We start from the raw sequence: 24988 nt of genomic DNA, 5'->3' as shown, positions 1-24988 counted from the left end.
TTAAAATATAGAAAAAGAATATTATTGTGATGTTGTTCTAGCACCATGGTTTAAATTGCCAAACTGACTGACAGAAAGTGGCATGGTGCTGGCATGTCTGCTTGCATTAGGTCTGCTGTGTGTCCAGTGCTACTGATGCTTCAAGAGGTTTTCCTGTGAGGTTGAAATAGCAAAATGCACAGGGGTGCTAGAACTCTCTAGCTAACAAAACCTCTACAGAGCAAAGTTAATGTATAAATATACATTATATACGTATATATACAAATATATATACATCTTGTATAAATACACCTGCTATTCTCAGATCAAGCCCCACCTGGTCTCTTGCCAACATCAACTTATAGAATCAACCTCTTCCAAACTCACTGTGCCTTCAATGCCTCAAAAAACAAAACAAAAAACAAAAAAAAACAACCCCCCCAGCCAACTAACAGCGGATAGGTTGAGAGCTAAATGGGGATAGTCAGCATTTACTTTGTCTATTTATAATACTAGTTTGTTGCAAATGCATAAACAGCTGAATGCATTTATTTGTCACCCGCTCCCTCACCTTGTATGTTATTTGTCTTCCTAGACTACAAAATCTTTGGGGCAGAAGCTAGGTTTTTGTATATATGTATCTGAACAGCACTTAGCATAATGTAGCCCCAATTGACAGTGGGGTCCCTCGACACTACTGTACTGTATAGTTAAGGTTTTTGATACAGGAGTCCTGGACAATAGAGAGGACACACAATACATTTCCTCGGCAGTAATTAATCACCGTATTAACGTGTGGAGTGTGGCAATTGTGAAGTGTGTGGAGAAGCTGCTTGGCCTCCAGCATGCTAACATCGTCGTCATCTGTGTCAGCTTCAGGGATGCTCGGCGAGTCACTCACATAAGTGCCTTCCACCCAACAAGCTCATAATCCTTTACAAACATTAACAAACTGAGCCTCAAAATATCCATCTCAGGTGGACATAGTTATCAAACGAAGGCAAGAGATGTTAAACGTCTTGCCTAAGAAGGTCACCCAGAAGCACTGCGGCAGAGCTAGGAAGAGACCTTAGACCTCCTGAGTCTCAGTCCAGGGCCTATACCATCAGATCATCCTTTTACCTGAAGGCTATTAAAAAAGCTGTCAAAAATTAAAGCAGAAACTGGATGAAACACAGAGTATTAATTCCTTCATTCACCCAGGGTTTTTGAGCCACTTTCAAGATAACATGTTCATTCTCGTCCTGCAAAGAAGCCACCCAAACTCCTTTGGGGCTGTGGTCACCATCATTAGGGACCTACTTTCCTTCACAATTGTTATCACTGTCAGAATCCTCACTGCTTTAGTCAATATAAAATGTAAAGTCTGGTTAGATTTCTGACTTTGTTATTGCCTAGCTCCTATCATGCAGATTCCTCACCTCTGATTACAAGCCTTGGCAGACTGCAGCTAACCACTTGACTTCTCTCAAACAAACAGAATCCTTCAGAGGGTGGAATTACATGGCTCTCCTGAGTGAACAAGTTTCCTGTAGCCATTCACAGCTTCTCCAATTCCCAATGTCATACCAAATTGACTACACAGACTTTTGTATTCAGTTTGCAATTTGGTTCATCCAAACTTCTAGGCTCCTTTTTTTTCTACTAGTATTATCTATAACCTAAAATCCTGAAATACACTAAGCAAACCCCACTGAAAATGTGTGTGTTGTGAAAGGATATGCGGCTCTCTGACCACCTTTCACCAGCATGCTCTTTGACACTTGCTGATACTATTCCGCAAAAGGGCTATTTCTTTGGTTTGTACGGTACACCTGTTAGAAAGCATGGTGGAGTCTAGGCACTACTGCAGTTTGATTCCAGGCATTGCTGGAGTCACAGGGTCTGCCTACACTGCAATTAAGACATCCGCGGCTGGCCTGTGCCAGCTGACTCAGACTTGTGGGGCTCAGGCTAAGGGTCTGTTTATGTGGTGTAGACACTAAGGCTCTGGCGGGAGCCCAGGCTCCAGGACCCTGTGAGGTGTGAGGGTCCCAGAGCTCGGGCTGCAGCCCAAGCCCTAACAGCAACATCAAAATTAAATACACCCTTAGCCTGATCCCCACGAGCCCAAGTCAGCTGGCATGGGCCAGCCATTGGTGTCTAAATACAGTGTAGACATACCTACAGAGGCCCCATTACTTTATAGTTCCTCTATTCTGTATTCCCTAGTTAATCTTTCTTCATTTTTCATGGCTTCTGCAGAGTCACCTGCACATGCTAAGAGAAGCAAACATTCACTCATTTTACTGCCCTTTTCATCTTTTTGTCATGGCAGGGTCATGGGTGGCCAGACGTAGTAGTCGGAGCCAGAGTCCACAGTCACAAGACAGAAGTGGAGTCAGCTGGGTCAGGATAGTGGGAAGTCAAAAGAAGGAGACAAACTAGAGATCAGAATCACGAGTTGGGAACCAGAGTCAGGCCGGGTCAGAATACCAGAGGCTCAGAGGCAGGAGCCAAACTGGAGATCAGGAGCCACAAGTAAGATGCCAGGAGGCAGGCCGCAGGAGGCATACAGTCCAAAGCAGGGTGAAATTCAGTTATTCAGATGGCTTCCTGTTCCAGCTGCTGGCTTAAGTAGGGCCAGTGGGCCAGTCAGCCGCTCTGGCACTCTGCCAATCAGACATTGGGGCAGAGCTTAACAGTGGAACTGGGCTTCCTGGGTCCCAGGTAATCCATTGTCAGCAGGCTGCGGGGTGAAGGGCTGGAGTGTGGCTGTTCCCATAATCCTACAGGCTGGATTTGAGACACATGGGTCATGGGTCATGGGTCATGACCAAAATTATGATTGGACAAATGTGTGTATGTGGAGGGGGATTAGGTGTAGATATTTATTGCAGATTTTTCCCTTTCAAGACTGTATCTATGAACCGAACATCAATACCAGCACCAGTTGTTCTTCACTGCCATGTAACTCCAGATACATTTTAAGGACAGTAAAGTTCTTAACACTTTACAAAGACACTTACCTGCGGTACTGCTATGATTGGCCCTGGTGGTCCTGGTGGCCCTGGTGGTCCAACAATACTGGCACCATCCTGTCCTGGTTCACCCTATTTCAATAGTAGTATAGATGGAAAGGCCCTTTATTAAACATCAAATTCCCAGTAGAAATTCAATTAGAAAGAAATTGATCCCATCTTACCTTGGATCCTGTGTCACCCTTGTCCCCTTTTTGACCCTGCATGCAATTTAATAAAGGATTGTTAACAATTTACAAGGGAAAGTTGTGACAATACTTTCCCTCCCACCATCAGAGAACAATGTTCATGAAGGGCTTGATCCAAAGCCCAATGAAGTTGATGGAAAGACTCTGGATTGCAATGGGTTTGGATCAGGCCCTAAGTGTATATCGGTTTTGAATGTTTTTAGTCATTTCTATTGCCTTTGACAGTGTACAAGTGTGATTGAGGGCTGAAAGAACAGAGAGGAAGGAAACAGAGATAGTATTTTTCACATACAGCACTGCATTTTTTTCCTAAGGAAATCCAAGCATGAGATTTATTGAAGGGTTCACAGGTGCGTCTCATGCTGATCTATTATGCATTTTTATGACCATAAAAAATTATATTTTAGCAGAAATCTGATGTATTAAAAAGAGTCAACCAAACCCTTACTTTTTGTTAGAGTTTATACTGCTTTTTCTATTGGTAGTAAAAACATAATACATTGCAGTTATATTGTACTTGATTTCTATATGTCAGAGTTATTTACAAAGGTGGGTAGCATTTTATAGACAAGGGAGCCAAACCTACAGTTGGTGAAAATCAGCATGGATTTACACCAGCTGGTGTTCCAGCCCAGATAATGTGAGAGACAAAGAGGTTTAAGTGATGTGCCCCAGGTTAAAGAGTGAACTAGTGTCAGAATCAGGTTTACAACCCAGATTTCCTGTTTCCCAGCCCTGTCTTCACTCAACAAGATTATGTATGCCCCTCACACAAATATGTAAATATTTCACTGAATAATAAATTCTATTGAGCTGGGGTGACATTGCTAACAAACTAACATAAGCCAGGAAATTTAGAGTTAATTTACTCAGTTGTTCCTACATTTAACATAGAATGACGCCAGTTCATTACACTTTGTACCACGAGCGCTGCAACTCTCAACAGTGAACACAAAGTGTCACTCATGACCATGTAGAGAAAAGAAACAGGAACTATTGTAATGGCTTAAAGTAAGATGAAGTAAGGATGTGCATGAGGTGCAGGGTTTGGGGCAGGCCAGCTCCTCCTTCAACCTCTGCAACTTCCCTTCCAATGGCCAACTAGCCATCTGGCACTTTCTGCCTCTCTGTAACTCTTGTGTGCTGGAAAGCTTCCCAAGGATCCATAAATCCTCTCCTCGCCGGTAGGCCTGAGCTGGCCGATTGATTCATAATTTGGCGGGTTTTAATTTTTCTTAAAAACACAAAGCAATCAAACCACATTTTTCAACAACTATGGGCAAATGTTCTCTAACATTTCACTTTCACCTGTTGGGTTACTGAGTTAAACACACAAGAGCATTTAAAACCTGTGAGCTTCTATTTTTCTCCTCTTCTAATTTAAAAAATTACACTTTATTCCAGAACATACGCAAACCAAAAAAGCATTCATAGGCCGATATCTTTCCTGCCAAGTTTCAATACAGAGTGAATTAATTGCCAGTTTACAATAGAAATGCTTAACAATATTAGTGCTTGCAGATTTCTCTAGAACCAGGAACTTACCAATACATTTAAAAATGTGTTATACCAAAGAGTCTCCAATTTTTTTCCATAGTGTGGACCATGTCCTACTATACAGATTGCTTTGTGGACACTGCCCTTCCCATTGGTGATAGAATGACATATCTGTTGCAATTACAGTTAATTGTTTACATGGTAACACAACACCAGGAAAGCATCATGTGTATTTTCAAGCTTCTGGTGCCGCTGGATACATGGATGAGAGCCAGCACAGTGTAACCAGCCATCCCTCCACGGACAACTAGCATGTGCTCTGGGGGTTACTGGTAGTCGATGGACTATAGTTTGGGAAGAACTGTGCTATGTGATCACACAAAGAAAGAGTATGGTGGTACAACTCACTGCATCTCCAGGACGTCCAGCAACACCGGGAAATCCAGGTTTTCCATCTGCACCTTGCTTACCCTATCAAAACAGAAATACATATTCTATTATTCATTTTACATTCAATGCAGCATCCATGGTATTCTATCAGGTTTGTAGAAAGCTGCTCAGTTATTCCATTGGAAAAGTTTTAAACATCACACAGTAACCAGTCATTTAAAAAAAAAATCAATCAGCTAATAAAACAATTAAGAATTCAGGTAGCACTGTAGTTTTAAAATGTAGTTTTGTTTTTTGAAGGCATTTTTACACATTTACAGTATAATGCTCAACAAAACTTCTTAAAAGAAAAACAAAGCTGTAAAGATTCTAAATCTGCCAGATGACCCTGGTTGTGGCTGCCATCCTGGATTCTCTACGCTAAATAAGGACTTAGAAGATGATAGTTTATAAATTTTTTCTTTTTCCTTGGTACAGCACCAATAACCTTAATAGTATTGATGTTTCTGCTTCATTAAGAACAGTTTCTACCCTTTTATCACCTCACCTTTCCTCTGCCATCAGCAGAGTATGTTACTGAAGAACAAATGGGCACTTCATTAACAGTGGGTAAAATTTTCAAAAGAACCCAAGTGACTTATGAGCCTAGGTTCCATTTTCAAAATGGTGCTTGGGAGGCTAAATCTCATTGAAGGTCAATGGGGCTTAGGCGCCTAAATGCCAAACTCACTTTTTAAAGTGGGATTTGGGGTATGCCAACACTGCAACCAACCAATCCACCCACCTGCCCCACAGCAGCAAGTCTCAGAGCCTGGATCAAGGGGCTTGAGCTACGGAGCTAAAAATAGCAGTGTAGACTTTCCCCCTGGAAAGCTCGAGCTCTGAGCCCCTCCCACCACTCACTGGGTCTCAGAACTCAACTCCAGCTTGAGCATGAGCGTCTACACTGCTATTTTTAGCCCCATAAGGAGAGCCTGGTCAGTTGACCCGGACTCTGAGACTCGCTGCCGTGGGGTTTTGGTTTTGTTTCTTTGTTTCTAGTGCAGATGTACCCTTAGGTACTTCTGAAAATGTTACCCATTTTCTCTTAAGTAGCCACATGAAGTAAACTTCTCTAAACCTGTACATACGGGTTCAACAGCGTTCTAGCAATTCTACAAGTGAGAAAAGAGTCTGTAACCCCATTTCCTATTTGTTAGTGAAATTCACTTCATCTCTGGAAAGCCCAAACAGGTTTTGTATGAGCAAAGTGTGTGAAACACTGCGGGGCAGAGTGGGCTGACAAACCTGCAGAAGTCCTTCCCTATCATTTGTGTATAACTGCATTTCTGTAATCACAGATCTCAGGAAATCTCCCCAGGTTAGTTCCCATCTCCACCTTCTGCACCAGCCTAAATGGGGTGAACAGGTCTTCCCCCACAGCTTGCAGGATGTCTGTAGGCTGCTACCCAGTATACATACTGGGTGCTATGCAGCTGCATGGTGGTGCTTTATCAGTGAATCATCAACGCTAAGGTTGAGACAGCACAGAGGGTCTTGGGGGACCTCCTCAACAGGGTGAGTTTCACCCATGTGCAGATGAAATGGGTTAGGACTAAGAGGACTAAGGGTTAGGACTAAGAGCTGCTAATTCACTTCTTGTTGGACCAAATGTTCAATAATTTCACCAACTTTTTTTCTTACTCAAGTTTAACTGGGAAAGAAAGACATGATTTTAGTTAACATAATTCAAACTGTCAATAGCACAGCATGGCCATGTCACATTTCTTAATATTATTCAGATCTTAACATCTTTTAGGCTATGTTTACACTATGGACCTTAGAGCGGCACAGCTGTGCTGCTGTAAGGTCTCCCATGTAGCCGCTCTATGCCGGTGGGAGAGAGCTCTCCTGCCGGCATAATTAAACCACCCCCAGCGAGCGGTGGTAGCTATGTCAGTGGGATAGCCTCTCCTGCCAACGTAGTGCTCTCCACACCAGCACTTTTGTCAGTGAAACTTATGTTGGTCAGGGGTGTGTTTTTTCACATCCCGGACCAACAAAAGTTTTGCCAACAAAAGTGTTAGTGTAGACAAAGCCAAACATTATATCACTCCTAAAACTGGCACTTGTTCGGTAACTACTGTCCTATAGTTTTTTATTTCTGCTTGTCTTACTGGGCACTTGAACACTGAGTTCCTGTAAACAAATGAAAATAAAATAAAATAAAATAAAAATACCCTCCTCCCCTCCCCCCACCACACTTCTTTCATTCCCAATAGGCACAATTTTAAGGTTCCAGAACCGTACGTTATTCAGCTCTAAGAGGAAGAGTTATCTGCCAAGGTAGTTTTACTATTTACGGAATGAACAGATTGATTCCGATAGCTTATTTTGTACATAGCTTTGTAGTCATCTCATTCACACTAGTTATGCCCTTTGGAAATATGCTTTAAAATACTATTTATCACAACTGCATACATCATTCAGTAATAATTACTGGAGGAAGGGCCATAAAGCAGAACACTTTCTTCAACAATAGTTCACACAAGAAAATTAGTTAGATCCTTGCAGAAATCAAAAGAGCTCAAGACATCTTTCCTATACATCAGTACATTGTCTTTAATTAGCATGCTGACAAATGTCTTAATGAAATGTGTTTTTAAGAAATGTATTCTCTGATTGTACAGAAATGGCATCTCCATACAGATTGCTGCACATTCAAAATATGTACAGCAGATGGAATTTATAACAAGCAGCAGCCAATACATTATGCTGTTTTATTAAAACAAGCAGGTGTGCTATGATAAAACTGTGATAAAAGTTCAGCAAACAGAGGGTCAGATTAGTCATTGCTTTAATCCAGTTTTACACCACTGTAATTCTGTTGATTACACTGGAGTCATACTGGTGTACACCTGGAGTAACTCAATAGTGAATCAGACCCAGAATATTTTAAACATCATAGCATCAGTCAACAGATCACACAATTTACAGACAATAATAATTCAACTCAGGTACTTCAAAACATCCCTGGGAATTGTGTGTATGTGTATAATTAGAATTCTGTCAATGTAATCAACATTTACCATCATTTTAGTGCATAAAGAAAATAACTAAGGAGAAAAAACAATGCATTTGTAAATCAAGTTAAATGAGTTCCCCACCTTTAAACCTGCTATACCTGGTGGACCAGTATCCCCTTTTTCTCCCTGAAATTCAGATACATAGGTCATGTTAAATATCAAAATGCAGTACAACTACAGTGATTAAAAAAAACCTTGCTTGTTTAGAATTAAATAAAGTGCTCTCTTCAGCTCTGCATTACTACAACTTTATGGTAGTGTAACTCCACTTTCCTTACAGAGAGAATGGAAATATGTTGATTTCAACAAAGTTACACCAGTTTAAAATAGAAATAATGATTGATGATAATTAGACTTCACTGACTTCTGGTGGAAAAAGAAGTTTTTCATAATAATCAATGATCTCATTATCCATAAAAACAGATTTTGGATACGTATGTATCAGCTGGAAACAGAACACTAGGGTCACTGTGGTAGATGACTGCACCTGTGCTATGAATTGAAGTTACATCATTGATCTGGGATGGATAGCTCTATCTAAAAATATGATGAGTTATGTTGTACTAAACTTATCACTTAGTTGGACATTAAACTCCATGTGATTTCTAGGATTTCTAGAGCCTCTTGTCACTCAGAGTACATTAAAACTGCATTTTGCATCTGATTTCACATGGTAATGAAAATCAGTTTCATCTGTGAAAAGTGGGTGCAAAATCCTACAACTGACTCAGAATGGTGACACTGTACATCCACTTTATACCCACTTTGCACTGGAGTAAATTACTTCATGAGGTGCAAGGCAGTGGAAAAATCAGTCCCTTTCATTATCTGGGCAGGAATCACTCAAGAGCTGTCAACAAAAGGCTTGTTTTAAATAGGGGGGTAATAGTCGATGTGTTAAAATCCATAAAGGGATTCACAGGATTATGCCAGACTGAAAAACAGCAATCCAAGAGAAAATGGCTTATTGTCCATTTCTGCTGGCTACTGAGGGAAAGGTATGCCATGCAAAACTGGTTTGGGAGACCAATATAATAGACATGTGACCACCCATCCATCTAGGCACATCCCATTAGTATCTGAGGCCCAGATCCTCAAAGATATTTAGGTGCCTAACTCCATGGGAATTAGGCACCTAAATGCCTTTGAGGATCTGGGCTTGAGTGCCTCACATATAAATGAATTTATCCTAACAACATCCTTGTGAGGCAACCAACTATTATCCCCATTTTACAGATGAGGAGGTGAGGCATAGAGAGATTAAGTAACTTGCCCAAGGTCACACAGGAAATCTGTGGCAGAGCTGGAAATATCTTGTAAATCTCATTCCAGGTCTTTCACCACAGACCATCCTATCTTTCTTCTGTTACTGTGGTTATAAGCGGTGGGTCTTTTGGAAGACAAGAAAGGCAGGTTTTTCTAGAAAGCACAGAGTCACTTCCTGGCACTCAGACACCCACACATTTTGGGAGCTATAACATGTAACCTTGAGCTAACAAAGGACAAAGAGGGATTACATTGAGTCAAAACACAATGGGATAAAACAATGGATTTCTCCTGCCATATTACAGCCAGTCCTTCCAACAAAAATCACCTATTATTGTCCATCTAGTGATATAATTCTAGCGTGTTTGCGTTATGATTCCTCTCTTTCCTTATCCAAAAAGTGTAGCTTTATGACATCCTGAACTGGATTTGTTGTGGTTGCTAGTCAAGATAAGCAAGGCTGGATGCTCTGACTGGAGAGTTCAGAGGAAACTCATGTTATTTCCTAAGTCCTATTCAGACTGACCTTACAGGGTCTGAGCATGATCTGGCCCTGAATATTCCAATTTGCCGAGGGGGTGAGCACTTGCAGCTTTCTCTGACTTCCATAGGAATTGTATGTGTGCAGCATCTCTGTAATCAGGCTACTTACGCAGGTGCCTAAATATAGACTTAGGTGCCTACCCATAGGCTCTCAAGTTAGAATGTCTTGGCCTTGGTGTTTATTTATTGAGATACTGTACAATATGTACCATATAACTAGGGCCCCTGGCTTTTACTGAAAACCTCCAAAAAATTCGTGGGTTTTGAAAAATTCAGTATTTGGATTTTTCAGCTGCTCAAACTCCCCAGACCTAGCTCCCCCCCTCACTGACTCTCTGCTGGCCTCCTCAGCATGCCTGTGCAGAGGAGAACAACTGCCAGTTGGTGGCTATCTCAGCTGCACAGTGTGGGGATTGAGATGGGCAGGGGAAAGCTGTGCCCTTGAGAACTGGCCCCTCCTGATCCCAGCCTTTCAGCGTGGCCCCAGGACATACAGTCTCATCCTCTTCCCCCCCCATCTTGCAGGGCACCCCTTTCCACTTATCTCCCTCCCCCCTACCAGGAACCCCCTCCCGCCCACCCACTGCCAGTATATCAGGCAACCCCTCTTCCTCAATAGGCACCTGCTTCCCCAAGATGGCCCCAGTGAGTAGCTGGGCTTAGAGAGGAATCCCAGGGCACAGAGTTGGGTCCACTTCACCAGCTGGACAGAGTCCTCTCCTGTCCCTGGGCTGGGAACAGATCACACCAATCCCTCCATGGACCCAGGGAGTGAGCTGAGAAGTGCTGAGACTCTGTGAAAAAGCTGCTGTGAGTCTACACGAGCCAGGACTTTTGGAATTCACACTGAAGATCTTATATCAAGTGTAATTGCTCAGGTCAACAGTAAACTGTTTTGTAAAAAGAAGTTTTTTTGCAATGGGGATATAGTGGTTTCATAAACAATAAACTTTTCTCTAAGGGCACGTTTACATGTGCAGCGCTGCAGCTGCACCGATACAGCTGTGCTGCTACAGTATGTGTGGTGAAGACGCTCTATGCCGATAGGAGACAGCTCTCCCATCTGTGCACACTAGCGCTTATGTCGGTGTAACTTATGTCGTTCATCGGAGTGGAATATTCACACTCCTGAGTGACATAAATGTTGCCAATATAAGTGGTAGTGTAGACATAGCCTAATTGTTGCTTTCTTTCTGTCCTCCCAACCCCCAATACTAAACCTGATATTTACCTGGAAAATCATGATGTTAATTTTTTGCATTGATTTTCACCCGTTTTTAAATTCTTGAAATAAAAACTGATATATTCCCGGAAAATTAATAAATAAATAAAATTTGGAAATGAAAGGCCTTACAGATAGCATTTAACTACATGTTTAGCTAAACACGCAGGGCAAAATACTGCTTTCACTACTCTCGTGTAAATACTGCTCTCACTACTCTGGAATAAGCAACAGAGGGTCCTGTGGCACCTTTGAGACTAACAGAAGTACTGGGAGCACTCTGTTGCTTTTTACAGATTCAGACTAACACGGCTACCCCTCTGATACTCTGGAATAACGCCATTAAAGCAAACTCCAAAATTACATCCTTGCTACTGAACGAAAAGTTTGGCCCATGGTATTTAGGACATGTCAATGTTGTCCAGAAAGCATTTTTTTGGTTTGTTTTTTAAAAAGAGAAAGCTTTGGTGCAAAAGAACAAAAGCAAAAGTGACCTGAATTACTCTAAATATGCCAAACCAAAGTGGAAAATGCAAAATACAAAAATATGCTGGCTTTCAAATGTAATTTGTTATATCGGTTACCTTTGGTCCCATTGGCCCACGCTGTCCAATCTCCCCAACAGGACCCTACAAGGTATTCTGAGTTTACTGATATATCAATATATAATTTCATATTCCATTTTTTCTCAGTAACAAACAAGCTCACAATCACAACCATAGAAAAGTCTTTTAGTAGCTGTATGAACAGAAAGAATTAAAATGCAAAATTTTGTTTTTTAGATATTTTGAAGTCTATCAGCTTAATATTTTCTTGTAATAGGCAGAGTATATAGTGATAGCTAGATTTAAGTTGCCCAAGTGTTTCCATTCTAAGGAGTTGCTTATCAATTTTTTTCAATCATTTATGTAACTGGCTGAAATTCTGAAGGTAAGTTCTCAGCCTGGGAGCAATAATTTTGAAAAGTTTAAATCAAAATGATGTTGCCATTTTTAAAGATTGGGGAGAATAAAAATAAATACACTTTCCCCATTATAAAACACATCTTTGTAACTTTTCTTTTGAGCAGCCTGAGCCTGGAAGTGGTGTTAGATGGTAAACTGTAAAATTTGGCAGGAAGTGACAGTATTCCCTATCTTGCAGAGGTGACTTTTGGTGTTCTGGTGAAAACTGCGTGCGATTTGTCAACATTATAAACATTTAAAAAAACCTACTTTGTGCCTATGCACTGAATTTTTGTAATACAACCACTTAAAGTGCCATCGTTTGTTTGTTTTTTCTGTCTGTGAATGCTTAGGGCAGGTCTGCTCTTAAAATACCCCAGCAGCAGTGCATCTGCACCCCAATAGTGTTTCAGTGAAGACATTACCTACACCAAGGGGAGGGGTTCTCCCATCAGTGTAGGTAATCCACCTCCCCGAGAGGCGGTAGCTAGGTTGACAGGAGAATTCTCCCATAGACCTAGCGCTGTCTACACCATGGGTTAGGTTGGTTTAACTGTATTGCTCAAGGGTGTCCATTTTTCACACCCCTGAGAGATGTAGTTATGTGACCTAATTTCCTAGTATAGACTTGGCCTAAGTTTAGGAAAGTTCCTAGGCAGTGTTGTTCCTATCTCTTGAGTTAGTGAGGTTGCACTGCCTTCTTCAGTGCAATAAGTAGTGGTGCCAAAAGAGTGCTGCCTTATTCCATTTGAAAGAGGCCTGGGCTACACTAGAAAATTAAGTTTGTTTAACTACATGCCACAAGGGTGTGAAAAATCCACTCCCAGAGCAGCATAGTTAAGTCAACCTAACTCCCAGTGTAGAAGAAAGAATTCTTCCATCGACCTCCACTTTGGTCGAGCTGGATTAGCTACGCTGAGCCCTGGTCTACACTACAGAATTACTTCAGTATAACTACATTACTCAGGGGTGTGAATAATCCACACCCTTGAGTGAAGTAGTTATTCCGACCTACGTGCGGGTGTAGACAGCTCAGGAGAGCCTTTCCTGATGACATGGGAGAGCTCTCTCCCATCGGCTTAGAACAGGGATCTCAAACTCAGATCACCATGTGGGCCACTAGTACATTGGCCCGAGGGCCGCATCACTGACACTCAGGAGATGGAGCAATGCTGGTTCACAGTCCTCCCTCTGCATGAAGTGGAACAGGGATTTGAAGCCAGGTCTCCCACCATCTACCTGAGGTACCCTAATCACTGAGCTATACAGTATTCTGATGTGGACTCACTCCTGCTGAAGATGTTTCACTTTTATTCATTGGGCCAGAGAGAGTGACTGTCTAGCCAAGTGCTTAGCCCACTCACCTGCAAGACTCAGGGTCCAGTCCTCACCCAAATTAACATCCAAGTATTTGATGCAAAGTGGGACAGCTTCGACAGGGGAGAACTTGAGGGAGAATCCCAGAATACCCTGTAGCCCAGGTGGTTAGAGCACTCAGCTAGATGCCAAAAGACCTGCTTTCAAATCCCTAGTCCACATCAGGCCAAGTCAGGATTTAAAGGTGGGTTTCCCACCTTCCCAGTAAGTTCTCTAACCGCAGGGCTATTAAATGTGTGACAGTGCAGCTGGTGCAATGTTTTGTGCAACACAGGCACGATCTGAGAGCACCTACTGGATTAGGCCCTGCAGGGGAGATGGGCTAAGGGATTTCTAGGCTGGGACTCCTGCTGGGGCTTAGGTGCTGAGCAGCTTGACAGTGCCAAGCAGTGGGCACTTTTGCAGCTGCCCACATGGCAACTTTACTGGCAGAAACGTCGGCCCTTCCAAGGTTAGGTTGCAGCTGAGCAGGTGTTTTGAGTCTCTAATTTTTGTACTTAGGTGTCCAAACTGGCAATTAGGCACCTAAACCCCTTTGAAGTTCTTGACCCAAACCCTTACTTCTACCCCTCGTTATTCTAGAGGAGCTCAGATGGGTCTTCAGAAAGTAACCCTGGAATGAATACTTGGCCCTAGAGACTGGTTGGAACTGGATGTCAAAACCCCAGCATTCTTTTGTACTCAGCTCTATTTTGTACTTATAAAGAGCCTTTCAGCTAAAGATCTCAACAGTGAGTAGCTAAGAAAGTATTAGCTTCAGATCAAGTGCACAAACCGGGGCAGGCCTATCCTCTTTTTCAGATGGGGAAACCGATGCACACAGTGTACATTGGCAGCCGCAGGAAATAACTCCAGACTGGGGGTGGGGGGGCATGAGGTGCTTGGAGGGCTGCAGCAAAATAATTCCATGGGCCGCATGCGGCCCGCAGGCCGCGTTATTGAGACCTCTGGTTTAAAGCATCTTCACCAGAAGCACTACAGTGCAAGTGTAAGTGCTGATGCAAGTTTCTAATGTAGACCTGCCATGAGGGAAGAACCCCTCCCGTCGGCATAAGCAGTGCAGCTGTGCTGCTGTAGGATTTCAAGTGTAGATAAGCCCATAGAACGGAGTCCATGAAATAAGGCAGGCGCACTTGTCTCACCGACTGCACATATTATGCATTATAGAGCTCTCCACTGATGTCTAGCAAATAGATAAACATAGCACAAAGTCTTTGTTGCTTTATTTTCCTTTGTAAAGAATGCACAAAATTAAATACAAAAGAATTCCAAGGTTGCAAAGTGAGAGACGCAAAGGTCAGGAAATGATCAAGTTAAGGTTGCCAGCACTGCCCTAACTCAGTTCCTGTGCATGTACGCCTTACAATACAGTCCCGATCCACACTGGATCACCTACTGTCTCAAAAGAAGTTCCTTCTGAATAGAACAGATTAAAATATGGTTATGTTTTCTTTAACCCAGATTTACAGACATATAGTAGGGAGTCAAACCCAAGGAGTTTTTGAGTAACATCTACTTCCAGCTGGTGACTGAATGACAATCAAAGCTCATGTTCTTATAAAAGGCTGTAGAACGTACTTGAGGTGGATTGAAGTCTCACAGAGTCACATAGAATTTGGGGTAGTATCCTGAGACAGTTTGGAGAGAGAGGGTTCTCTGACTTAACATTTACAGATACAGCTGCTTTTGTTAATGTTCTGAAAGCAGAGCTGCCCTTGCAGGTATAACCAATACAGTGCTGTGTTTCTGAGTCTGCAGACAGCCTGAAACAATGACTCAGAGGCATGAACTCCCCTGCCTCTTAATCTCAATGGGGTGTCAGCTCTACAGCCCAATGATGACACTTGGATGTCAACATTAACTGTCCCATTGTTGATCATTTGAGCAGATACAATGGAGAAGGGGTCAGAGTGAAGTAAGTGAAGTTGAATATGATAACAAGGCACTGAACAACTAATTAAATATAGGGCTGTCAAGTGATTAAAAACATTAATTGTGATTAATCGCACTGTTAAACAATAATAGAACACCATTTATTTAAATATTTTTGGATGTTTTCTACATTTTCAAATACAGTAACTCCTCGCTTAACATTGTAGTTATGTTCCTGAAAATTGTGCCTTTAAGTGAAAAGGTGTTAAGCAAATCCAATTTCCCCATACGAATTATGGCGGGGGGGGGGTTAGGTTCCAAGGACATTTTTTTCACCAGACAAAAGACTATATATATATACACACACACACACACACACACACACACTAAGTTTTAAACAAACAATTTAATACTGTACACAGCAATGATGATTGTGAAGCTTGGTTGAGGTGAAGTCAGAGGGTGGGATATTTCCTAGGGAATGCCTTATTGCTAAATGATGAACTAGAACAGCTGAGCCCTCAAGGGTTAACACATTGTTAATGTAGCCTCACACTCTACAAGGCAGCACAAATGGAGGGAGGGGAGACAGCATGGCAGACAGAGACACACACCCTATGTGTGAGAGAGAGATGTGCATTGCCCCTTTAAGTACGCTGAGTGCACTCTAAGTACATTGCCTTTTTAAGTAGATCAGCAAGTTGAAACAGCAGCTGCTACCAGCAAGCTCCCTCAGTCTTGAGCCCTCTCATGTCCCCCACCCCCAGTATATGGAGATGGGGTAAGCGGGAGGCAGGAACAGGGGGGAGAGGGACACCCTGACATTAGCCCCCCGCACAGCAAGCAGGAAGCTCCTGGGAGCAGCTCCAAGGCAGAGGGCAGGAGCAGCACATGGCAGTGGGGGGAGTGACAGCTGAACTGCCGGCAATTGATAACCTGCTGGGCAGCTGTTGCACAGGGAACTTAGGGGAACGGGGAGCTGATAGCCGGGCTGCCGATCCACCCTGGTTCCAAGCCCCCACCAGCTACCTGCAAGGGGCTGCTCTTCCTTGCAAGCAGTGGACAAAGCAGGCAGCTGCCAAACAACGTTATAAAGGAGCATTGCACAACTTTAAAAGAGCACGTTCTCTCATTGATCAGCAACATAACAACGAAACAATGTTAACAACACAGAATACAAAGTGTACACTGCTCACTTTATATTTATTTTTGATTATTTTGGTTACAAGTATTTGCACTGTAAAAAAACAAAATAAATAGTATTAGGTAAATTGAAAAATACCAGTACTGTAGTGCAATCTACAGTTTGAGGAGGGCTTTAAACTAGGTTCACCGGGGGAAGGCGACCAAAGCCCTGAGGTAAGTGGGGAAATGGGATCCTGGGAGGAAGCACAAGCAGGAGAGCGCAAGAGGGGAGGACTCCTGTCTCATGCTGAGAAAGAGGGACGATCATTGAGTTATCTTAAGTGCCTATACACAAATGCAAGAAGCCTGGGAAACAAGCAGGGAGAACTGGAAGTCCTGGCACAGTCAGGGAACTATGATGTGATTGGAATAACAGAGACTTGGTGGGATAACTCACATGACTGGAGTACTGTCATGGATGGATATAAACTGTTCAGGAAGGACAGGCAGGGCAGAAAAGGTGGGGGAGTTGCGTTGTATGTAAGAGAGGAGTATGACTGCTCAGAGCTCCGGTATGATACTGCAGAAAAACCTGAGAGTCTCTGGATAAAGTTGAGAAGTGGGAGCAACAAGGGTGATGTCGTGGTTGGAGTCTGCTATAGACCACCAGACCAGGGGGATGAGGTGGACGAGGCTTTCTTCTGGCAACTAGCAGAAGTTGCTAGATCGCAGGCCCTGGTTCTCATGGGAGACTTTAATCACCCTGATATCTGCTGGGAGAGCAATACAGCGGTGCACAGGCAATCCAGGAAATTTTTGGAAAGCGTAGGGGACAATTTCCTGGTGCAAGTGCTGGAGGAACCAACTAGGGGCAAAGCTTTTCTTGACCTGCTGCTCACAAACAGGGAAGAACTAGTAGGGGAAGCAAAAGTGGATGGGAACCTGGGAGGCAGTGACCATGAGATGGTCGAGTTCAGGATCCTGACACAAGGAAGAAAGGAGAGCAGCAGAATATGGACCCTGGACTTCAGAAAAGCAGACTTTGACTCCCTCAGGGAACAGATGGGCAGGATCCCCTGGGAGAATAACATGAAGGGCAAAGGGGTCCAGGAGAGCTGGCTGTATTTTAAAGAATCCTTATTGAGGTTGCAGGAACAAACCATCCCGATGTGTAGAAAGAATAGTAAATATGGCAGGCGACCAGCTTGGCTAAACAGTGAAATCCTTGCTGATCTTAAACGCAAAAAAGAGGCTTATAAGAAGTGGAAGATTGGACAAATGACCAGGGAGGAGTATAAAAATATTGCTCAGGCGTGCAGGAGTGAAATCAGGAAGGCCAAATCACACTTGGAGTTGCAGTTAGCAAGAGATGTTAAGAGTAACAAGAAGGGTTTCTTCAGGTATGTTAGCAACAAGAAGAAAATCAAGGAAAGTGTGGGCCCCTTACTGAATGAGGGAGGCAACCTAGTGACCGAGGATGTGGAAAAAGCTAATGTACTCAATGATTTTTTTGCCTCTGTCTTCACGCACAAGGTCAGCTCCCAGATTGCTGCACTGGGCAGTACAGCATGGGGAGAAGGTGACCAGCCCTCTGTGGAGAAAGAAGTGGTTCGGGACTATTTAGAAAAACTGGATGTGCACAAGTCCATGGGGCCGGATGCGCTGCATCCGAGGGTGCTAAAGGAGTTGGCGGGTGAGATTGCAGAGCCATTAGCCATTATTTTTGAAAACTCATGGCGATCGGGGGAGGTCCCAGATGACTGGAAAAAGGCTAATGTAGTGCCCATCTTTAAAAAAGGGAAGAAGGAGGATCCGGGGAACTACAGGCCAGTCAGCCTCACCTCAGTCCCTGGAAAAATTATGGAGCAGGTCCTCAAGGAATCAATTATGAAACATTTAGAGGAAAGGAAAGTGATCAGGAACAGTCAGCATGGATTCACGAAGGGGAAGTCGTGCCTGACTAACCTAATTGCCTTCTATGATGAGATAACTGGCTCTGTGGATGAGGGGAAAGCAGTGGATGTGTTATTTCTTGACTTTAGCAAAGCTTTTGATACTGTCTCCCACAGTATTCTTGTCACCAAATTAAAGAAGTATGGGCTGGATGAATGGACTGTAAGGTGGATAGAAAGCTGGCTAGATCGTCGGGCTCAACGGGTAGTGATCAATGGCTCCATGTCTAGTTGGCAGCCGGTTTCAAGTGGAGTGCCCCAAGGGTCGGTCCTGGGGCCGGTTTTGTTTAATATCTTTATTAATGATCTGGAGGATGGTGTGGACTGCACTCTCAGCAAGTTTGCAGATGACACTAAACTAGGAGGCGTGGTAGATACACTAGAGGGTAGGGATCGGATACAGAGGGACCTAGACAAATTAGAGGATTGGGCAGAAAAAAACCTGATGAGGTTCAACAAGGACAAGTGCAGAGTCCTGCACTTAGGACGGAAGAATCCCATGCACTGCTACAGACTAGGGACCGAATGGCTAGGTAGCAGTTCTGCTGAAAAGGACCTAGGGGTCACAGTGGACGAGAAGCTGGATATGAGTCAACAGTGTGCTCTTGTTGCCAAGAAGGCTAACGGCATTTTGGGCTGTATAAGTAGGGGCATTGCCAGCAGATCGAGGAACGTGATCGTTCCCCTTTATTCGACATTGGTGAGGCCTCATCTGGAATACTGTGTCCAGTTTTGGGCCCCACACTACAAGAAGGATGTGGAAAAATTGGAAAGAGTCCAGCGGAGGGCAACAAAAATGATTAGGGGTCTGGAGCACATGACTTATGAGGAGAGGCTGAGAGAACTGGGATTGTTTAGTCTCCAGAAGAGAAGAATGAGGGGGGATTTGATAGCAGCCTTCAACTACCTGAAGGGGGGTTCCAAAGAGGATGGAGCTCGGCTGTTCTCAGTGGTGGCAGATGACAGAACAAGGAGCAATGGTCTCAAGTTGCGGTGGGGGAGGTCCAGGTTGGATATCAGGAAAAACTATTTCACTAGGAGGGTGGTGAAACACTGGAATGCGTTACCTAGGGAGGTGGTGGAGTCTCCTTCCTTGGAGGTTTTTAAGGCCCGGCTTGACAAAGCCCTGGCTGGGATGATTTAGCTGGGAATTGGTCCTGCTTTGAGCAGGGGGTTGGACTAGATGACCTCTTGAGGTCCCTTCCAACTCTGATATTCTATGATTCTATGATTCTATGAATCTCTTCATCATGAAAGTTGAACTTGCAAATGTAGAATTATGTAAAAAAACCTGCATTCAAAAATAAAATAATGTAAAATTTTGGAGTCTGCAAGTCTACTCAGTCCTACTTCTTATTCAGCCAAACACTCAGACAAACAAGTTTGTTTACATTTGCAGGAAATAATGCTGCACGCTTCTTGTTTACAATATCACCTGAAAGTGAGAATAGGCATTCGCATGGCACTATTGTAGCTGGCGTCGCAAGATATTTACATGCCAGATGCCCTAAAGATTCATATGTCCCTTCATGCTTCAATCACCGCTCCGGGGAACATGCATCCATGTTGCTAACGGGTTCTGCTCGATAACAATCTAAAGCAGTGTGAACCGACGCATGTTCATTTTCATTATTTGAGTCAGATGCCACCAGCAGAAGGTTGATTTTTTTTTTTTTTTTTTTTTTTTTTTTGGTGGTTCGGGTTCTGTAGTTTCTGCATCAGAGAATTGCTCTTTTAAGACTTCTGAAAGCATGCTCCACACCTCATCCCTCTCAGATTTTGGAAGGCACTTCAGATTCTTAAACTTTGGGTCAAGTGCTGTAACTATCTTTAGAAATCTCACATTGGTACTTTCTTTGCATTTTGTCATATCTGCAGTGAAAGTGTTCTTAAAATGAACAACATGTGCTGGGCCATCATCCGAGACTGCTATAACATGAAATATATGGCAAAATGCGGGTAAAACAGAACAGGAGACATACAATTCTATCGCCCCCTTCCCCTCAAAAGAGTTCAGTCACAAATTTAGTTAACACATTTTTTTTAATGAGCCTCATCAGCATGAAAGCATGTCCTCTGGAATGGTGGCCGAAGCATGAAGGGGCATACGAATGTTTAGCATATCTGGCACATAAATACCTTGCAATGCCGGCTACAAAAGTGCCATGCAAATGCCCGTTTCTAACTTTCTAGTGACACTGTAAATAAGAAGCGGGCAGCATTATCTCCCGTAAATGTAAACAAATGTGTTTGTCATAGCAATTGGCTGAACAAGAAATAGGACTGAGCAGACTTGTAGGCTCTGAAGTTTTACATTGTTTTGTTTTTGAGTGCAGTTATGTAACAAAAAAATCTACATTTGTAAATTGCACTTTCACGACAAAGAGATTGCACTACAGTACTTGTATGAGGTGAATTGAAAAATACTATTTCTTTTGTTTATCACTTTTACAGTGCAAATATTTGTAATAAAAATAATATACATTTTGATTTCAGTTACAACACAGAATACAGTATATATGAAAATGTAGAAAAACATCCAAAATATTTAATAAATTTTAATTGGTATTCTATTGTTTAACAGTGCGATTAAAACTGTGATTAATTGCAATTTAAAAAATTAATCCAGAATAATTTTTTTTAGATAATTGTGTGAGTTAGCTGTGATTAATCGACAGCCCTAATTATATATTTAATTACTACATAAAAGCCATATTCTACCCTTAATTGTGGGCGTGGGGGGGAAGAGTAGAGAGCCCTAAAATTATAGCCCAGCCCACAGACTATAATTAAAAACAGAATTCAGCCCTCTTCACCAAATAGGCTTGGCACCACTGCTTTAAACAGAACTACCAATTTCTTAATACAAGGTTGAATTAAAGGTTTATATAAACTATACAGCAGCTTGTCACTGTTTTATCATTATTGCTATAAACTACACACAAAATGATAATATTAATCTTTTGTTCAGTGTCTCTTTGAGAAATTACAATCACATCTAAAGAAATTGTGACAGAACAGATGCAGTACAAACAAACCCAAAGTACCTCCTAATAGCTGATTTTAATTAAAATCCTCTTAGAAGCAGACAATCTTATTTTTAACACAGGCAGAAACCTCTAGAGGTTTTATAGGATGCAAGTAGCTCGCAATGGCAGGTCCCTTCCCCCAAAGTTATGCTGGCTTCGAATGGAGGGAACGCACAGGAGCAAAGTCTGCAAAGAGGGCAGTTGTGATGGTGGGAAATGGCAGAAACCTGCCCTCCACCAGGTAGCACAGCGTTAATAGTGGGTGGCACTGCTATAATGAAGGCATAACCAAGGTGGCTGGGAACACACTGATTCAGTGCACCCCCACTAAGAGCACTCCCATGGAGTCCATGATGGATTTTAGAGTTGCCCAGACTGGCAAAAATTCTAGGGAGGGTGATGGAGGAAACAGTACCATGCTCCAGCCCTGACTACATCTGGTACTTTCCTGCTCTAGGCAGAGTGAATCTGGCTCAAATATGCCAAAAAAACCCAACTGCCCGTGATTTGAACTCTGTGCAGAACTCTACAGCTTACATCAGAATGGGAAAAAGCCTACATAACCGCTAGGTCCTGTGTTTGTTTTTACTGCTGCAATGCTCATGAAACTGAGCAACTAACACAGCTGTGAAGCCAAGCACAGGGAGGGCAGGTATGTGCGGCATTGTCAATCCACTTCAGTCCCTACCTGCAATATCCCCTACTCTTCCAATCTTCAACAGTTTTTAAGCAGAAACATCCTATTGTGGCCAAACATATGCTGGCTTCGTGATATAAACAAATGCCCTAATTAAGTATTCTACATGACCTAAAACTCAGAATTTATAGCTAGGTCTCTGACAGTGAAAGGCTAGAACATTAACCCAGTGTGTCATTCCAACTGGTGTGTTTCACAGGTCTGCCAATTATAGTCGAGGTACCGTATATGGTGGGGCACTGAATTGCACTTTTAAGGGCTTACTTTCATTTCACTATGGAATGCATGTCTGAGTCTGCTTCTGAACATTAGTGAAACAGTGAATTTGTGTCAATTTCACTTAATTGTTCATTTTGAATTCATATAGTTTACAGAACACAACAGCAAAAAAGTATTAGAATTCAGGAAAGCAATTTTGGAAAATAAAGGAATCCAGCCTGTGGGGTATGGAGGAGGGAGCAGAAGAGTTTTCACAAACTCCCTGAGTTTGTATCTTGGAGATTATGAACAAGAAGTGGTCAGGTCACAGTAGGCAGAGAGTGACAGTGACCATGGATACTGAAGAGCCTACAATGTCAAAGACTGCAGAGTAAAAAGGATAAAGGAGTATAAGACAGAAGAAGAGGCTTTTAGACAATCAGCAGCTGGTCATTAGAGACCTCTGTAAAACCAACTTAAATGGAATAGAGAGGGTGTCATAACTATAAAGGGAAGGGTAACAGCCCTCCTGTGTACAGTACTATAAAATCCCTCCTGGCCAGAGACTCCAAAATCCTTTTCCCTGTAAAGGGTTAAGAAGCTCAGGTAACCTGGCTGACACCTGACCCAAAGGACCAATAAGGGGACAAGATACTTTCAAATCTTGGTGGGGGAAAGGCTTTTGTTTGTGCTCTTTGTTTTGGGAAGTTGTTCGCTCTTGGAACTGAGAGGGACCGGACATCAATCCAGGTTCTCCAAATCTTTCTGAACAAGTCTCTCATATTTCAAACTTGTAAGTAAACAGCCAGTCAAGGCGTGTTAGTTTATCTTTGTTTTCTCAACTTGTAAATGTACCTTTTGCTAGAGTGTTTATCTCTGTTTGCTGTACTTTGAACCTAAGGCTAGAGGGGGGTCCTCTGAGCTCTTTAAGTTTGATTATCCTGTAAAGTTATTTTTCCATCCTGATTTTACAGAGAGGATTTTTACCTTTTTCTTTAATTAAAAGCCTTCTTTTTAAGAACCTGATTGATTTTTCCTTGTTTTTAGATCCAAGGGAGTTGGATCTTGATCCACCAGGAGTTGGTGGGAGGAAGGATGGTTAATTTCTCCTTGTTTTAAGATCCAAGGGGTTTGGATCTTGATCCACCAGGAGTTGGTGGGAGAAAGGAGAGGGATGGTTAATTTCTCCTTGTTTTAAGATTCAAGGGGTTTGGATCTGTATTCACCAGGGAATTGGTAGAGAGTCTCTCAAGGCTACCCAGGGAAGGGAATTAGCTTTGGGATGGTGGCAGCGGACCAGATCTAAGCTGGTAGTTAAGCTTAGAGGTTTTCATGCAGGTCCCCACATTTGTACCCTAAAGTTCAAAGTGGGGAAGCAGCCTTGACAGGGGGTAAAAGCTAAATTATAGGAGATACATGGGGAGTTAGAAGAAGAACATAGAAATTGCCATTCCAGCCCAGAGCAGTGCTCTGTCTAGTTCAGTATCCTGTTACAGACAGTGAACAGTTCCAGATGTTTCAGAAGGTGCAAGAAACACATTAGTGTACAGTTGTGAAATAAACTACCCATAGGGGAAATCAGTCGCAGGTTGGCTTATGCCAGGATACATAAGAGTGTCACATTCATTCTAAAAAAGAATTGTATCCTAGCTAATGTAACTAGAGATGTTTTTATTATGTGTATAACTGTCCAATCGCTCTGAATCCTGACAAGATTTTGACTTCACTCTTGTGGCAGTGAGTTCCACAGGTCGGCTATACATTGTGTAAAATGATTATTTTCTTCTCTGTTTTAATTATGTTGCCTTTCAACTTCACTGACTATCCCTTTAACCTTGAATTATGAAACTGGGTATATTTACCTTCTCGTTATTTTGTATACTTCACTGTCATGTACACTCTTATTCATCTCCTCACTAAACTAAGCACTCTCAATCTTTTCAATCTCTCCTCATGAAGAAACTTCTCCTGGCCGCTAATCCTTTTTATTGTCCATCCATTGTCCCTTTCTTTTGAATACTTCTTTTTTGAGACAGGGTGACCAGAACTGATAAGAGTATTCTAAGTGTGGGCACAGACAGACTTGAGTAATGGCATTATAATATCTTCAGTATTATTTCCTCTCTCATTATCTATACAGCCTAACACTGTTTGTTTGTTTGGGGGTTTTGTTGTTATTTTTTTTATTTTCACAGCTGCTACACACTGAGCAGATCCTTTCACTGACCTTTACACAATAATTCTTTCTCCTAAAAGTTTTTAATTTAAAAATCAAGGTTGCATAACTAGGCAGCTTGATCGGTGGGGCTGGAGGGGAAAAAAAGGGAGGAAGGAGAAGTGGTTTTTTTTTTTCTTCTTCTTCATGTTTAGGTGAGAAAAACCATGTATTAAGGCTAATGGGAAGGAGCAGATAAGGAGATAGAGAAAAAACAACAACTGCACTTTATCCTATACATTTTTAAAACTGTAACAGATCAGAAAATATTTAAACTAATCAAATATAAAAAAAATTACATGAAAACTATACAGATTTCCTGGGCAACATCCTGATAATAATTTAGTACAATATAAATCTAGAGCAACTCAATCAAAACCAGTAGAATCACTCCAGATTTCACCTGTGT

At 42.4% G+C, this 24988-nt stretch overlaps 1 protein-coding gene across 18 annotated transcripts in view; it reads right to left on the bottom strand.

Moving 5' to 3' along the window:
- COL15A1 (collagen type XV alpha 1 chain) overlaps positions 1 to 24988 on the bottom strand; it is a 290708-nt gene that overhangs the window by 66731 nt on the left and 198989 nt on the right. For 17 of the 18 annotated variants that reach the window (XR_010598479.1, XM_065584078.1, XM_065584076.1 and 14 more), the window contains 5 exons: positions 11755 to 11799; positions 8221 to 8265; positions 5093 to 5155; positions 3164 to 3199; positions 2988 to 3071 (listed from right to left, as the gene is read on the bottom strand). Coding sequence is in view for 17 of the 18 variants with exons in the window: in XM_065584078.1 (XP_065440150.1) it covers positions 2988 to 3071; positions 3164 to 3199; positions 5093 to 5155; positions 8221 to 8265; positions 11755 to 11799 (273 nt within the window). In the remaining variant the exon portion in view is untranslated. The remainder of the gene's footprint in view (positions 1 to 2987; positions 3072 to 3163; positions 3200 to 5092; positions 5156 to 8220; positions 8266 to 11754; positions 11800 to 24988) is intronic. The other variant, XM_065584072.1, reaches the window with a different exon arrangement.

This window comes from Chrysemys picta, chromosome 2 (assembly GCF_011386835.1).
Source record: "Chrysemys picta bellii isolate R12L10 chromosome 2, ASM1138683v2, whole genome shotgun sequence".
NCBI classification, from domain to species: Eukaryota; Metazoa; Chordata; order Testudines; family Emydidae; genus Chrysemys; species Chrysemys picta.
The sequence above is the reverse complement of the archived record's forward strand: the minus strand, read 5'-3'. Positions and strand labels throughout refer to the sequence as shown.